The following is a 16,018-nucleotide window of genomic DNA, read 5'->3' as shown; positions in this document are numbered from 1 at the left end:
GCCTGTAATTCCAGGACTTGGGTGGCTGAAGCAGGGATATCTCAAGTTCAAGGTCAGCCTGGCTACATAGTGACTTCTTCACTACAAAGCACAATACTCTTACCTGCCTCCTCAACCCCTCCTCCAAAACAAACAAAAAAAAAAACAAAAAAACAGCTCTAGTAGGACCTTGGGTAAGTTATTTTATGTCTCAGGCTGTATTTTCTTTATTTCTAAAAATCACTGGATTGGCCTCAGTAATTTTTTCAAAACTCAAGCACCACTGGATTATGTTAAAAACAGTCTTTTTTACTCTCTAAACAAACTATTTATTTCTTAAGATGGCTTTAATCTCATAACACCTCATTTTATGTAGGAGAAATTGCACAAAGATATTTAATGTCAGATTCATTTATTCCACAGTTCATCCTTCTAAAGGGTGACTATGATACTATTTGTTCAAAAAGAAGTGATTATAGAGACACAATAAAATAAAAAGATGAGTAGCAAGTGAATTAAGTTCATTTTATAGTTCGTTTTCTTTGCTTAAAAGATAATTGCCTCAGCATTCTCATTCTGCTTTGTCTATGTAGACTGGCTGCAATGCCTGATGTGACAACAGGCTGCAAGCTTTTTACAGCAGTAGGATCACTTTCTCTCACATGTAATTTAATCTTCAGTTTTTACCACACCATTTGGAAGTAACCTATTAGAGCAATGGTCCTCACAATGTGGTCCCTAGCCAAGTAGTATCAGCAACACTTGCAAAACGAATTGAAATGCAAATTCTTGGCTAGTGCTGCAGGTCCACCAAATCAAAACTGCTATGTGCAAGACCTAGTATTTGGTCTTTATGTAAGACTTCAAAGTTATTCTGATTCACATTGAAATTTCATAACCTCTAGCATAGCATTTAGAATCTAACTCTGCTTCTTACTTTGTGAACTTAAATCATTTAATATCCTTTGGAATCTGCCAATATACTAGGTGGTTGTAAGACACAAAAAATGAGGAAGTCCTATTGGCTCTGATTCCAAAAGGCATACGCAGTCCTTCTATTTCTTCTTCTCCAGTGGGGCCAGACCGTCAACATCTCTTACCTAGATATTAGCAGTGAGCTCCTCACAGGATGTTCTACTTTTGGCCTTGTTCCTCAGAAAGGTATTCATCACAGAGCAACCAGAGTGGACTTCTTCTAAGAGCATGATTTAGAGTGAGTCATTGCCCTGTTTAAAACCATCCAATGACGTCTCATGCACCCAGGCTAAAGTTTAAACTCTATTTGGCTTGTAATGTATTGCAGTTTGCCACCATCCTACGTTTCAAAGGTTTTGCCCTTACTATGACAGAGTTACACAATACTGACTTCCTTTTTGCATTTCAAACATGGTACGTAGTTTTATGCTTCAGGGCCTTTGCACTTGTTGCCTTTTGCCTAGAAAGTACTTCTCTATGAAAGTTTAGTTCATTTTTAGCCTTAAGGTTTCTGCTCAGAGAACAATTCTCACACAAGCTTTCCTTGACTACTTTAGCTTATTGAAGCTTTTCCTTTGCTTCTCTATCATATCAATCTAACTATTTTCTTCATGACTCATGGCAAAATATGAAATTTTCCAGTTTATTTATTTCTTAGTCATACCTTGTCAGCCAACTTTTACTGAAATATCAGGTCCTAGAGTGCAAGGATTTGTCTTGCAGTCCCAGTATGATCGTATAGTGCCTGATACACGTATGTGTTGAACACATAAACTTATTAAAGTCATTTTGTAAAACTTCTACTTTTAGTAACAAGATTCATAACATTCTACTTCCGAAAATAGATTTATTTTTAGGAAGCTTTTCATGATGAAACATTACTAAAAACAGATTAAGAATAGACCACACTGGCCAAGTATAGGTCATGGCACTCGCCTTGCCAAAAAAACAAAAACCAAAAACCAAAAGACCCAAAAACAGAAAAAAGGAAGATTGACTAGGGTAAAATGTTCTGTTCTTCACATACACCAAACACAAGGAACCCGTGCTAACCTAAAGACAAGCTCAGTAGGAACACACTAAACAGGAACCAGGAACAGGGACTTCTGTGGTGCTAACACAAAGAAATCAAGAACAAGGAAATCATGCGAGTAAGCCTTTGGAAAGCTGACTTCCATGCAAGAAGGAAAAAAATGTCATTTTTGTCAATAAGCTAGTATACAATTTAGTACACTTGAAGTCAAAAAATGGCCTCAACTTGAAATAACAAGAAAAGCAGGCTTCTAAGCTCCAGCCTATGGCTTCTAATCTATGAGCTACAACGCTTTAATGTTGTGAGAAATTATCTTGTCAACAAAGACAGGAAGTTCATGGATAAGTGACTAGGGCCACTTTCTTTCTTTTGGGAAATCTACTCAGTGATTTTAGTTATAATAATTTATTAAATTTGGAGATTTAGGCATTGGCTATTAGAAACAGCACTGGGAAAACCCTGATGCAAAGTTTAAAAACAAATGGGTGGGAGAGTTGACAGTCAACTCTTATGTATAATTAAGCTCTCCTGTCACAGTGAAAGCAATTAGATAATTTCTATGTCACTGATATTCTAGTTGAGGAAGAACAAAAGAATAACCATAGATGTAATAGCCAAATGTTATGACAGTCAATACTCGGAAAAATTTTTCTTAAACCGAGGATGACAACAAGTAAGATAAAACTGAGTTATTTTCAAAAAGTAGACAAATTTTATTCTGCCCCCTACCACCCCAGCAAGTGCATGGTGGCAGGCAACTCCATTTAAAATGTAGTCAGGGGACACATTTAACTTTCATCTCTAGGGTAAGAGTCTAAAGAAAAGGTATTACATATGGCTGGGGGTGATTCTCTATCAAAATAAATACCAATTATTTTATTTCCAGAGAAATAATTTTGTTTTTTTTTGTTTTTTTTTTTTTTTTTTTTTTTTTTTTTTTTGAGAAAGAAATTGTTAACCACTGGAAATCACTTATGCCAAATTTGGTTACAGGAAATTTTATTTTCTTTTTTCATACTCAAAGCAGATATTTCACTTAAAAAATAAATACTTGAAAGCGTAAATAACTTCATTCAATTAGTGGAACAATTCAAATTACATTTAGGAACTACCATCATGGAACTGAAAAGTCTGTTCAACTAAGAAGCAAAAAAATAAAAAATAAAAATTGCCTAATTACCTCAGTTCAGATTGTTGCCCACCTGACATAAGGAAATGATTACATTAGTGAGAAAAATGAACCCTAGACAGTTAAAAATAGACAGTAATTGCACCTCGCTGAATAAATTTGTAACTTTCATTCTTATGTTTTTCCAGACAGTTAATTGTGGTATCTTTTTGCTTTTCAACTAATCAAATGTAATGTCAACTACCATAATTTAAGAAAAAGCAAGAACAAATATCAACTTTATCATTTGGTATGCATGGAAAGATGAATGACTGAAGTGTAAATTTATTCAAATCACTGTTGCTTGGCTCATTGTGTGAAGAGCCCCCTACAGCTCTGCACACTTTTCCATAGCACACCAGCTGTACCAAAGAAAGGGAGTCCAAAACGCTGAGGATCATGTAAGGGGAGGTCACTGGAGGCAGCGGCCACTGGAACTTCCCCCTAGTTTACAATCAAGCTTCTAAAACACTTTGTGTGATTACTGAACAGTACTCTTTGGTCATATCGTTAGTGTAGAATGCTTTAGAAGATCAATGGGTAAAATACGTAAGTTTCTGTGGTATCAGTTATTGTGAAAAACAAGCTTTTGTTACAATTTGTCCCCACAGAACTACTCTCACTCATCAATTTATATGCAGTGGTGTTTATTTAAAACATTCTTAAGTAATTATCATTCTGTAATATTTATTTTCTATCCCGAGAGAGATGAGATTCAGGCACATTCCACTTTGGCAGACCTCCATTTTCTTTTAAAATGCCCATCCAATGAAATATTTTCCTGAACTCTCAATCAATACCCTAACAGGTTTTCCAAAATAGGCTCAATAATGATCATGTGCTACGGGTTTTTACATTTGTATTATGTTTGGAGCAATGTCGATGATTTATCAGAATAGGAGCAGCTGCACATACAAAGTCTTTGGGTTTGAGAGATTTGTCATGGTCTGCTCTGAGAAGAACTGAATTTGGACAGTGTGTGCATTTTGAAATGTTCATGGTACCACATTAAATTGCTACCAAATAGGAGTAATTACAAAGGATTAAAATAAGCTTCAAATCAAAATTCAAATGAAGCGTAGAGCTTTAAGCAGAAATCAGACAGAAACAGGAATAACAAACTGTTTCCTGTGTCAGGATGGCAGCTTGATGGGGAGAAGGAAAACAAGTTCCTCTGGAGGTGTGTTCACACTAACACGCACGGTCCAAACACATCAGCTTAATTCCTTCCTGTCTGGTCCATCAACATCCTTGCCCCAATCCTGACTTTCCTTACCCAGAACGATCCAAGAAGCACTAATTAGGAAGCAAACCAAGAGCTTTATACAGTTTGATTTCATACAACCCTTACAACAATAAGCAGATTCCAAACCTCTCCATGTTATTTTAATACCAAGAAATTCTATAATACTGCAAATGATAACATGGATCCACAAACTTACCATAAAAAGTCAACTGTCCCCTTGCTACATTTTTTCCTCTGGAATTTTCAGCCACACATTCATATAAGCCAGCATCTTCCTGCTGAAAATTGGGAATTTCAAGAATTCCATTTGACTTGTGTCTTCTGGCTTTCCTTGCTATGGGCTTTCCATCAGCTCTTCGCCAGGCAATAGTTGGTACTGGGCTGATAGCAAGATTAAAAACGTGAATTCAATTATAGAAAACCATATTTTTATTTGAATGTAGGGTAACAACTCCTTTGTTCTTGCTTCTAAACATATAAGCTTTTTAGAGTTTCCTAAATTTCACTCTTTCCTGTATTACCATTATGATTTTAATTATATCTCTATCTCCAGTATTATGCTTTTCTTTAAATCAAATAACTTTATTTTAAATAAGGTAATTGTACCTCCTAGGCACTATCACTCACATGAAAGCAGATTTTTTGTATGCTTCTTATACTTTTCTAATATTTTGTTTTCTAAATCAAACATTAAGATAAAAATACTTAGGCCTATTTGCGGTAGTTTTAAGATGGTTGCAAATCCCTGTACATTTCTCCCTCTGTGATGAGATGTAAGCTTTTCCCCCTTGAGCCTGGTGGGTTCTATGGCTACTTCCACTAATAAAAGAAGTCAGAAGTGAGGAAGCATTGATTTTCAAGGTTGACTTTGAGAAACTGATGGCTTCTACTGTCTTTTTCTTGGAACATTCTCTTTAAGGCTCCAGGGAGAAATCTGAATATCTGAGACAGAGGCTTCCCTGTTGAGGGTCTTGATGAGGTTGGTCTTTCAATGTCCTCAAGACACCAACACTATGAAGGAGAATTTCTGGTGCTCTCTGCATGAGCTCATCAGCCAGCTGTCTACTATGGGGACCTCCAGTGATGCTGCAAGGGAAAAAGTCACCCAGCCAAGCTATGCTTGTAGTCTTTACCCATGAATGGTGAGATATAATAATATGCTATTTGTTCTTTTAAAGTCTTATGTGACAACAGCCACAGGAATAATACAAAATTACACATTTTATGTACAACAGTGCAAGTATCTTATTTTGTGAAATACCCAAATAATGAACAAATGATAGTAGCAGAAATAAGCTCTAAATTCTCGGAGATTCAATGGGTCCTTTGAGGAAACTGGGTTATCCTCCTTATTATAATTTATATATTGAGAACTTTACTAATTTATAGCAGCCCATTTGGAAGATGGTTTGGGGAAATTTTAATTAAAATAGTGAGATGAAGGAAGAAGCAGCTTGTGAGGACTTTACGTACCCTCAAGGCATCTATCATCCTTCTGCCATAACTGTTTAGAACATGTCTTAAATTTCAAGGAGCGCATCACTGAGGCTGAAAATCAATGATTTAGCAAGCTAACCACAGCTTCTAAGATTGTGGCTTCCTGGCAGGGGATACAATTATTTACTTATTTATTTTTTTCACAAAAACACTCACAGAGAAGTAATTAGACTAAAGACTTGCTAATCTTCTATGGGAAACCTGAGCTGGTATTTAAAAATTAAAGCCATCAATTCTACCATATTTGTTTTAAAAGAATTTAAGTTCATTAGACATTTGCTCAGAATGCAGAAAGGGCTCTGTCAAAAGTATATTATGGGTACCTTATATTCAAAGAGGTTTATATTTAATACATGCCTTTACAAACAACTGTACTTAGATGTAGTCTTTCTGTTCTTTGGTGGATGGTGATGTGGTGTTTTAACAGTCAGACAGGCATATCCAAACATTTCTGTGTAGGCTAGAGGAGCCCAATTTGTATCTTTTGTTTTTATCTTAGTGTCATTCAAGCAGCATGAATAGATTTTAATTCATATCCTCTTTTGAAGTGTGAACAGTATAAATTTTTCTCTTTCAGCACAGTTTTTCAATGTGTCACCCTGCAGAGTTTACTGCATATACACCGACTATACCTTCTTTCACCTTTTCCCGAATTGATTTCATATACACATACACATATACAAATAAATATAACTTAAAATATAAAATGCAGCCAAATTATACTACATGTAATCTGTTTTTATCATTTTAGAAATGAATCCTGGGCATTTTCTTTGTATTACATGCTATTTTACAACTTGACTTTTAGTGTCTGTTCAGTGTTCAATCCTATAGCTATGTTGTAATTTATTTAATGAAGCAAGTTTTCAGGACATTAAAAAAAAACTACCATTGTAGTGTTTGGGATGAAGGTAAAGATTTACTATAGTTCTTAGAGCCATGATTTAAAAGCATATGGAAGCCAAATTAATTCTATAAGTTGAAAATAAAATGAAAAAAAAAGCAACACTTTCTATGGTTTATTGTAAAATGTAGCACAAAAATCGTTAAAAAATTATAGCATGCAGTTTTAAGTGCTGGGCAAGAGTTAGTGCTGTTGCCTTAGTCAATATTTAGGCACAGGAAAAAAGATAAGGAGTTAGTAATGAGCAGCCAGATAGATTGGTCTGGGAATAGAGACTGACACATAAAATTAAAATCCATAGAAAATCTAAAAAGTCTCACTTTGGATGACAGTTTATGGTATGGTTGCCAGACCATTTCTGCTGTTTACTAGCACATAAAATCCCCAAGTGATCTGCATTTCATTGTCTTTATGCTGTGACAGATACTCTATGGAAAAGCTAACTGGCTCCTAAAGTAAACTCTCCAAAGAGTAATCCAGACTAAAAAATCATTATGTGAATAATTTTCAGATGAGTTTGTAAAACAGAGACTCTCTTAGAAGACATCACATCTTATCTATCTCTAGCCAGAGGAGAAGGGAATCCAAAGGAGGGAGAAGAGTCTGGCAATTTAGAATGAAATTCCTGAAAAGTTTGATGTATCCTCTTTGGAATGTAGCCCGAATAAAAGTACATATTTTTCCAAATAGCTTGCCTGTCCTTCAAATGAAGGTCATTGTGTTCTTGTCATTTTGGGTTAGACAACACGCACATTATAGGTCTTAGTAACAGAACAAAATGCTTTTGCAGAATCGCCTATTCTCTTCCCTTTCGTAGTGTGGCCACTGTGGCAGCCCAGTCCTTTTATCTTTTCATGCCTCTCCCCATAGCAAGGGGGTAGAACCAAAGATAGACACACAAACAAGGAGCTGGCTTTGCTGGCTTTTTGATCACCTCTGTGAATGGTGGAAGGAGAACTGGACACCTGTGCAAGCCGAAGGAAAAGCCAGGAGGATGAGAGAAGCCAGCACTTACTTTCCTAAAGCAAAGCACTCCAGCTTGACCGTTGCTCCTTTGGCAGTAGGGACTGTTTCTGGAAAATGGACTTCTATTTTGGGTTCATATTCGCCCATCACTCCTGTGAATAAACAAAGGTGCAGTTTCAGAGATTCTTTCAAAATGCACATGTTTTTATGGTAATGTAGGACATCCCTATATATCATTATGTGCACAATTAATTCCTTCATTTAAAGCAGGTCCTGTCTCTAACAGCCATGAAATTGTGGCTCTTCTCCCAGTTACTGGTAGACAAAATTTGTATCAGAGTGCTGCACCATCTGCCTTGGATTTAATTTTCCATGCATAGTACTTGGCTTCTCACAAATACATTTTTATGGTAGTCACATGGGGGGAAAGGCTGATTAAAGTCCTAGGCCCTCGGAAAATAATTTTTGTGGAAACACAATGCATAAAAAATAAAATATTTAAGAAAATATAGTTTTAAAAATACTTGCATTCTTTGTTATCTATATAAGAAACAATTTTTCTGATTCTTTCTATGGCCACAATTTGTATTTTCATTTCCAAAGCCAATCTGAATTTATCATGAATTAATACATGCAAAGTAACATCAAAAGCTTCCACTTTTACCATATTCTGAACAGTAAAAACTAAGAAGTACTATGAAAAATAACATTTAAATTATACCTGCCTTCCCAATGGTTTACTTAGGTTAGAATCATATTCTCTCTTTTCTGTGGACTGTACCATTATAAGCAAAGTAACAACTTAACAACTGAAGTCCATAATTTATAAATAAATGTTTATCAACTTATTCTTATCTACCACTACTCTAACTTTTTATTATATTTATTTCTATTCAATTCCTGGTCATTTTCTATGATTTCGAATTCAATCTGCTAATATAAAATTTAGAATTATCTCATTTTCTACACAAATTTCCATTTCATCTCTTAAGGTTTCTTAGAGTTAGAGAAAAGGACAAAGAGATTACAAACAAAGAATGTATAGGAACAGGAGCAGTAATAAGGACAGATGATTTCGCTCATTTGCAGGCCCTTTTTATTTATTATTTTAGAGACTGACAAGCATCAGGAGGATTTATTCAATCTGTTGGAGGAAAAAGTGTCAGGTACTTAGAATGTAGCTAGGTTTGCTATCTGGTATTTGATCAGAAGTGCAAACTTGAACAAAGCTAAGATTGTTGTTGTTTTTCCTCTTTCCCCAAATTCAAGGCACTACTCTTTTTGGAAGAGACTTTGAGATTATTTTGTCCTGTGTCCTTAATCTTAGCATTCATGATGTACACTTTACAAAGAGAGCATCCATGGCTAGCATCCTATTGAAGTAACACTTAAAAGAATAAAACCACAGTTTGAAATTACTGTACTTTTAGAAGCAAGGATATAAGCTCAAAGGGGTCAGTCAGTATGTTTTTAATCTCACAAAAAACTACATAGTTACTGTTCAAGGTTCAACCTCAGACCTGATTTCTCATCTTAAACTCTTTACTATGACCTTTCACCACTGCAACAAGTAATACTAAACAACTAAACTAAAACACTAAATCTAGGATTGGCCTGTTCACATATGAAGTCATTCCTCCTTTTGAGGTCAGTCTGCCTTCTAGGTTCTCTTGCACCCAAGTCTGAGTGTGGCCCTTTCTGAGCATCTGCACCAAGGTGGCCTGGCAGTACTGCGGTGTATACTAACAACAGCATTCACACAGCTGCTGAACTTGCTAACAAACAGCCCCTAGCGTTGAATCATCATCCCATAAATATCAATAGTATGACTTGGAGCACAGTGAACAAGGTAACCCTTCTAGTGCTGTTGCTGCATATCCTGCAAGCAGTGGAGAGAGAGAGAGAAAGAGAGAGGAGAGAGAGGAGAGAGAGAGAAAGAGAGAGAGAGAGAGAGAGAGAGAGAGAGAGAGAGAGAGAGAGAGAGAGGTCTTTTGTCCTCCCAGGAAATCAAGAGAGTCTGCATTGCAGTGTTTCATCATGCGTTGGACAAAGATGAGACAAAAGGATAAAATTACCAGGAACAAGGACGTCTTAGAAGTGACCCGGATTTTCTCTGGCCGCCTTTTCTCTATAAGCATCACATATAACCTGTACTTCTTTAATCTAGCTATGAAAATTACACCAAAGAGGGGTCTGTGTGTGTGTGTGTGGCGGGGGTGGTAGAGAGGTAAAAGAAGGGGCAGTAAAGACACAATATGTGTAAGTACTAGTACCCTTCACTGAATATTCTTATATAGTATTCCAAAATACACTAATAAAAACACTTTTTAAAAAGAAGTACATATATCTCACACAACCTTGTCCCAAGGAGCTAAAATATCACATTATTGTAGGCTCAAGGTCCCAGAGCCCTGAATTCTTATCTCCTAGCCTACAATCCTCTCTATTAAAATGTGGACTGGAAGTTGACTATTCAATGAGCATTTTTTTTTAACCAACTTGCTTCTGCCTTCTCTTGTGCTCTGTACACCAGACTCTCTAGCTTATAGTGGTCATATAATGACCACCAAGTACTAAAACCTCTCCTGCCTCATTTCTTACTGTTTCCATGAATTTTTTAAAACAAATTTCTGAAGATATAACTTATATACCTGAGGTTCATCAATTTTAAATTATACAATTCAATGATTTTTTAACAAGTCAACTCAGTCATGCGTCCATCAACTGAATTGTATAATGTTCCCATCACCCTGGTGAGACCTTTTATGCTCAGTTATAGTCAGTTCTCAATCCAGTCCCAGCTCTGGAAGATCTCTAATCTGCTTTCAGTCTCTATACATTTGCCTCTTGTGTATATTTCATATATATAGAATCGTGCATCTGTATGTTTGTGTCTGGCTTCATTTGTTTTTCACGTTTGCAGGGTTTATCTACATCGCAGTCTGTGCCAGTAAGTCCATTCCTATTTATTGCACGGAACACTCCACTGTATAGATATACCACATTTTACTTATCTACCATCTGGTGGTACTAGTTGACTGGGAATGTTGTAATAAAATACAATAAATGAGGTGTTTTTAAAAAAGAAATTTATTCTTAGAGTTCTGGAGGCTACAAAGAAAGAGTTGAAATGGCCAGGCTCTGTCAAAAATTCAAGGAGTTTATGACTTCCTGGATTCTTCCTAAATTCTGGTGTTGCTGTTAATTCGTGTTCCTTGGTTTGAAGTTGGGTCATTCCAATCTCTGCCTCCACTGTCACATGAGAGTCTGTGTGTCCTCCAAAGACACCAGTCATATTTTACAGGGTCCACCTTACTCAGCTTTGACCTAATCTCAACTATCACATTCACATTGACTCTTGTTTCAAGTAAGCGATTCTGAGGCACTGGATGGTGGAGTTTCACCAGATTGTTGCAGGGACACAATTCAACACCACCTGATGGGTATTTGGGTTGCTTCTACTTTTAGCTATTACCAACAACACTTCTGTATGGACTTTTTCACTTTTCTTAAAGTTTCCAAGAATTTTCTATGGGTGACTCTGTCTAATGCTTCAATTCTCAGCCCTAATAATACCATATTAGAGTGATATTTTCTGATCATCCTATGTAAAACAGGGCTCTACCTTTATTCTCCACTGACATCTTGCTTCTTTCATGTTACTTATCACAATTTGTGATGCTCTTGTGTTTAGTAGCTTTTATCTATCTAGATGGTAAAAATATAAAACATCAAGTAATGTTTCTTTTTCATAACTGCATTATTATTCACTTCTCTTTCAGTTTCATCACACAATAGATGTTCAGTAAATAACTAATGGCATGAAACAGTTTACAAACTTTAGAACACCTCAAAGTGCAGTTCTGATTTCTGTCATCTTTAGAGTTGTTTATAATCATGGCATCTCTTCTGTTGTACTTTTTACCTTCTTTGGAACGGAAATTTTCTTGATTATTTTTTTTCTATGTCTTTCACAAATCATAGTTTGGTAGCAAGTGCTCTAAGTAGAAATGTATACCAAATAGGAAAGCATATACAAATGGAGAATTTTATACTGTGATCCACAAAAATTATTAAGTTAAGCATGAATTTTTTCTAGGTATGGAAGTCATTTACTAAGTGTCATTGTGTTTTCTGGGACAAAGTAGCTACTGAAGATAATCTTTTACTAAAAAAAATGATACAGGTCGTTTATCTTGTCATATGGAATTATTTCTTTATTTGTCTTAGCAAAAAGTCTGAGAATGATAATTTCTTGGTTGATACAGTAATCAGAATTTGTGGCTATAAGAATGCAAGCAAGCATTATCAGTACTGCATACACGGATCTACATACACGGCAGTAGCTATGGCACATAAAGATATGGATCAGAAAAGGAAAACCATCATTTTTACTGCCATTTAAAGAATTCTCATTGTATATAAGATCATAAAAATGAGGGAAGTCATTTTCTTCAATTATAGTATAAACAATTTTTGGAAACACCTGCAAGCTATCTATTTAATTTGTTATAGCAGTATAAGCTATTATTAGTTATTTCTTTCATTTAAACTATTTTGGCCTTTATTTTCTGCACTACATTTAAAAGCTATTGGTATTTTGTTTTGCTTTTTAAGGTTCCTTAGAACAGGAGCACATTTTTAAAGTCATTCTTGTCACCGCCTGGACACTTTGGAACTTAATTAGTATACAGATGCTGTGGTGATTTATAGGATCATTAGGTTACAACAGCAAGCCCATCCATAGAATTGATCTAACCTTTTCTCCATCTTCAAAATTTTCAAATATAAAAAGAATGTAAAAGTTTAAGCATATTTATGAACCAAAATAAAGAAGTAAGCAGTGCATATAATATATGCTGGTTCAACAAGGAAATATATTCTCAGTCATACTACTTTTCTAGCATGGACTATATGATTTGCCCACAAAGACAATTTTTGCTTTCAATTTTTTTTTTTTTTACCAGAGATTGAACTCATGACCTCACACTTGCCAGGCAGGCACTTGTGCCACTAAGCTAAATCCTGGGCCCCTTGCTTCCAATTTTAAATTATATCTATAATTTTGGAATTAAGTTTTAAAAAATCTTAATCACTAAAGTGAATTGTCAATATTTTCTGTTATTTGGAGTAAGAGGCACTTTAAAAATAGTGAAAGTTATACACTTGAAAGTCTATGCCTCCAAGTCCTCAAAAGGCAAGAATTTTTCCTCTATCTTCCAGTGAAACTTAATAAATATTCATTTAACATTGACCATAGTCTATGCACTGTGCCTAGAAAGGAGGATGTACCATTGATAATAGAAACCCAATCATTGTCTTCATGACATTTATAGGATATTTTGCTTTCAGTGCATTGCATAGTAATGAGCATGAAAGGCAATGATTGTTTACTGAATACCTTAAAGAGTTGATTTGATGAGGGAGACCTGACTAGATATTTCTAGCTGTTTCTTTTCCTATAACAGGTCTTCAATTTGAATCACTTGAAGGACTTGAGTTCCTGATTTACTCAGTAGATTTATGGCAAGAATCTGTATTTCAAAGAATCCCTTAATTCTGGTCTGAAGAATGTACTCTGCAAATCAGTTTTCTAACTATGCTATTCCCACTCACATTAATATTCGTGTCTTGGGGCTGGTCATTGGGAGGGGACTAGTAATGGAGTCCTGAGAAAGATAAGGGATCATCAAGAGCTAGGGCTCTCAAATCACCTGTGGCAGTGACAGTCCCACTGTCAAAACCCAAGCAATTATTAAGGTTGATGCCAACATCTGCAAAAATTTACAATTTAACAAAATAACTGACAATGTGCAGAACATTCTGGAGGAATGAGCCACACACTGTGCTTGTTTAAGTACAATCTACAGAGCACTGTGTTGGCAGGTGGAGGCCAGTTTGTGGAGTTGCATGTTGTAAAATTTTCCCAACACCTGCCTTAGCTGGAATCTGTGCTTTATAAATGAAACCACAGAAGGAACATTTACCAGCTTCCATACAGTGGGTGTTATGGTTTGTGTTTGGATGAACCCCCAAGCCTCATGTAGTCATGGAGGTGGCTCAGTCTAGCATTTGTGACTGGTTCATTGTCTAGTGCTGGAGTTGGCAGTGTGAGTACTGCACCTGCTCAGGGGCAGGTAGCTGGCATACAATGTAAGGGAGGGAAGAGGTGTGTCCCCCCCCCCACACTTTTTTTTTTTTGCCCTTTCTGCTCTTGTCACTTGTGGCTGCCATGAATGGTTAAACCTCAGCCATGACACCCTGCCTTAGAATCAGCTGAGTAGGGAATGAAAAACTCCAGAAAACTTCAAGCTAAATAAACCTTTCCTTCCTTCATTTCTGGTACTGGGTATTTTGTCCCAGCAACAAGAAAAAAGTAACCAACACAGTGGGATTTTCTTCTGAAAAAAATTGCAAAATTGTTTTATGAAAATTTCTCACTCTGATTTTTAGAAAAAAAAAGTCATATAAAGAATATTTCATTAAACTAAAAAATATTTGGAAATATCCAAATAGGAGCCATCAAGTTTCCTTTACTGAATTTATAATTCTTCCCTTTTAAAAGATTTTTGTCCTGGATTTGTAGGAAATATATGGAGTATAGAAAAATATCCAAAGAATCTGTTTTGCTTCTACCATCTTCCAGTAGTGTAATTCCCACTGAGCATGAAGATAACAACTTTCTAAACAAGGTCTCCCCAATCCCAAAGGGAAGTTAGTTTTCTCAAGGCTGTGTATCATGTCTTATACTTAGGGTTTTAAGGTGAACTCAGAAACCAGCAAACAAGGAAAACAAACTCCTTGTTTTAATTTAAACTTGCCCCTCCTTCTTTTTTTCAATGATTAAAATGCAGAAATAAACATCTCCCCCCATCAAGACAGACCAAATGACTATGAATAAGTAAGTATCTCTGCTTGCCTGAGACAGGCTTGGCGCGCACATGCACACACACACACTTCTTTTGAGGAACAGTCTTCAGATATTTAAAGCTATTACCATGTTGGCAAGAGTCAACATAGATTTTCTGTAAATTATCAAATAATGAGGATTTTTTTTAAGTTTTGTGAGGTTATATGATCTCTGTTGTGAGTCAACTTTTCATTGTAGCTGGAATTCAGTCATAGGAAAAATGTCGGTAAATGGGGGCATGGTCATGTGCCAAAAAACTTTATTTACAAAACATATATATATATATGGTGGGCACAAGAGTCCTAGTTGTAGGCATTGAGGAAATGGGAAAGATAGAAAAGCTTGAAAAACTCAAAAGAGTAAAAAAAAATGTTAGAACTAATAAGAGATTTCAGAAAGCTTTCCAGGAGTTGAATCACTCATGGTAATACTATTTCCACTTCTAAGCAATAACTATTTGAAGAATATGACTAAAAAGATGTTATTTTCAATAGCAATAAAAATTATAAAGACTCTAGGATTTAGCAAAAAATATCCAACACTTTTATGGAGACAATTTTAAATTTTTATTTGTAGAAATACTTTCACATGTGTGAGGGAGTTAATTAGCCCTGATTTAAATGAATACTGTGTCCACTGCCTTGTTCAACTCTTCATGGGTGCAGGACCTTGGAATGATTCCCCAGAGCAGGCAAGGTTTCCTCATCCCCAAGGGTATATACAGGTACATATAATAGGTATATTATAGATACTAATTTCATTGCACCATTCATCATTCTATGATAGATAGTCTCACAATTGAAACTTTAATGAATCTGTTTTAATTCCCTGTTCTCTCCCTAACATGTTCCTACTTCTCCTTCAATTAAGAGTAGACTCCTCAACTAGAGCATACTCTGTGAGTGCGCAGGAAGACTTGCATCCTTAGTGGCAAATAACGACTAGTACTCAATACTTGTTAGTTAAACACATGATCAAAAGACTGGTCCAAGTCAACCTTGGGCCCGACACTCTTATTTCCTTCTTTTATTCCAAATCTCTGTGTGCACATTTAATGTTTGGAACTGAACTCAATAGTTTCAGTACGGAGTGCAACTTGGGGTTCTAAGAATGTTGGTTCCCACGGGTTAAAATCATGTCTTTTTTATTTCATAGTGCATTACACATAATGTGAATTGAGCAGATGCTTCCTAACTGACTAGCCAAATGATCATCCAAGACCTTTGTCCTCTATGGGCCTGAAATGGAACTGGGTATGCTAGAGGTCTGAAGCTGACTGCCAAACTACTAAGCTTGTCAAACCTTTAAAATATCCAGAGTCATTAAGACTCTATTAAATC

The 16,018-nt window shown here is 35.9% G+C and overlaps 1 protein-coding gene across 9 annotated transcripts in view; it reads right to left on the bottom strand.

Annotated features, from left to right (window-relative positions):
* The window catches only part of LOC100734733 (contactin-4), a 901,708-nt gene that overhangs the window by 186,913 nt on the left and 698,777 nt on the right, over positions 1–16,018 (bottom strand). For all 9 annotated transcript variants that reach the window (XM_063260279.1, XM_063260278.1, XM_063260276.1 and 6 more), the window contains 2 exons: positions 7,818–7,920; positions 4,598–4,782 (listed from right to left, as the gene is read on the bottom strand). In XM_063260279.1, coding sequence (XP_063116349.1) covers positions 4,598–4,782; positions 7,818–7,920 — 288 coding nt within the window. The remainder of the gene's footprint in view (positions 1–4,597; positions 4,783–7,817; positions 7,921–16,018) is intronic.

This window comes from Cavia porcellus, unplaced genomic scaffold (genome assembly GCF_034190915.1).
Source record: "Cavia porcellus strain 051 isolate PalLab524CR breed Dunkin Hartley unplaced genomic scaffold, mCavPor4.1 scaffold_13, whole genome shotgun sequence".
Taxonomy (NCBI): Eukaryota; Metazoa; Chordata; class Mammalia; order Rodentia; family Caviidae; genus Cavia; species Cavia porcellus.
Note: the sequence above shows the minus strand (reverse complement) of the source record. Positions and strands in the feature narration are given on the sequence as shown.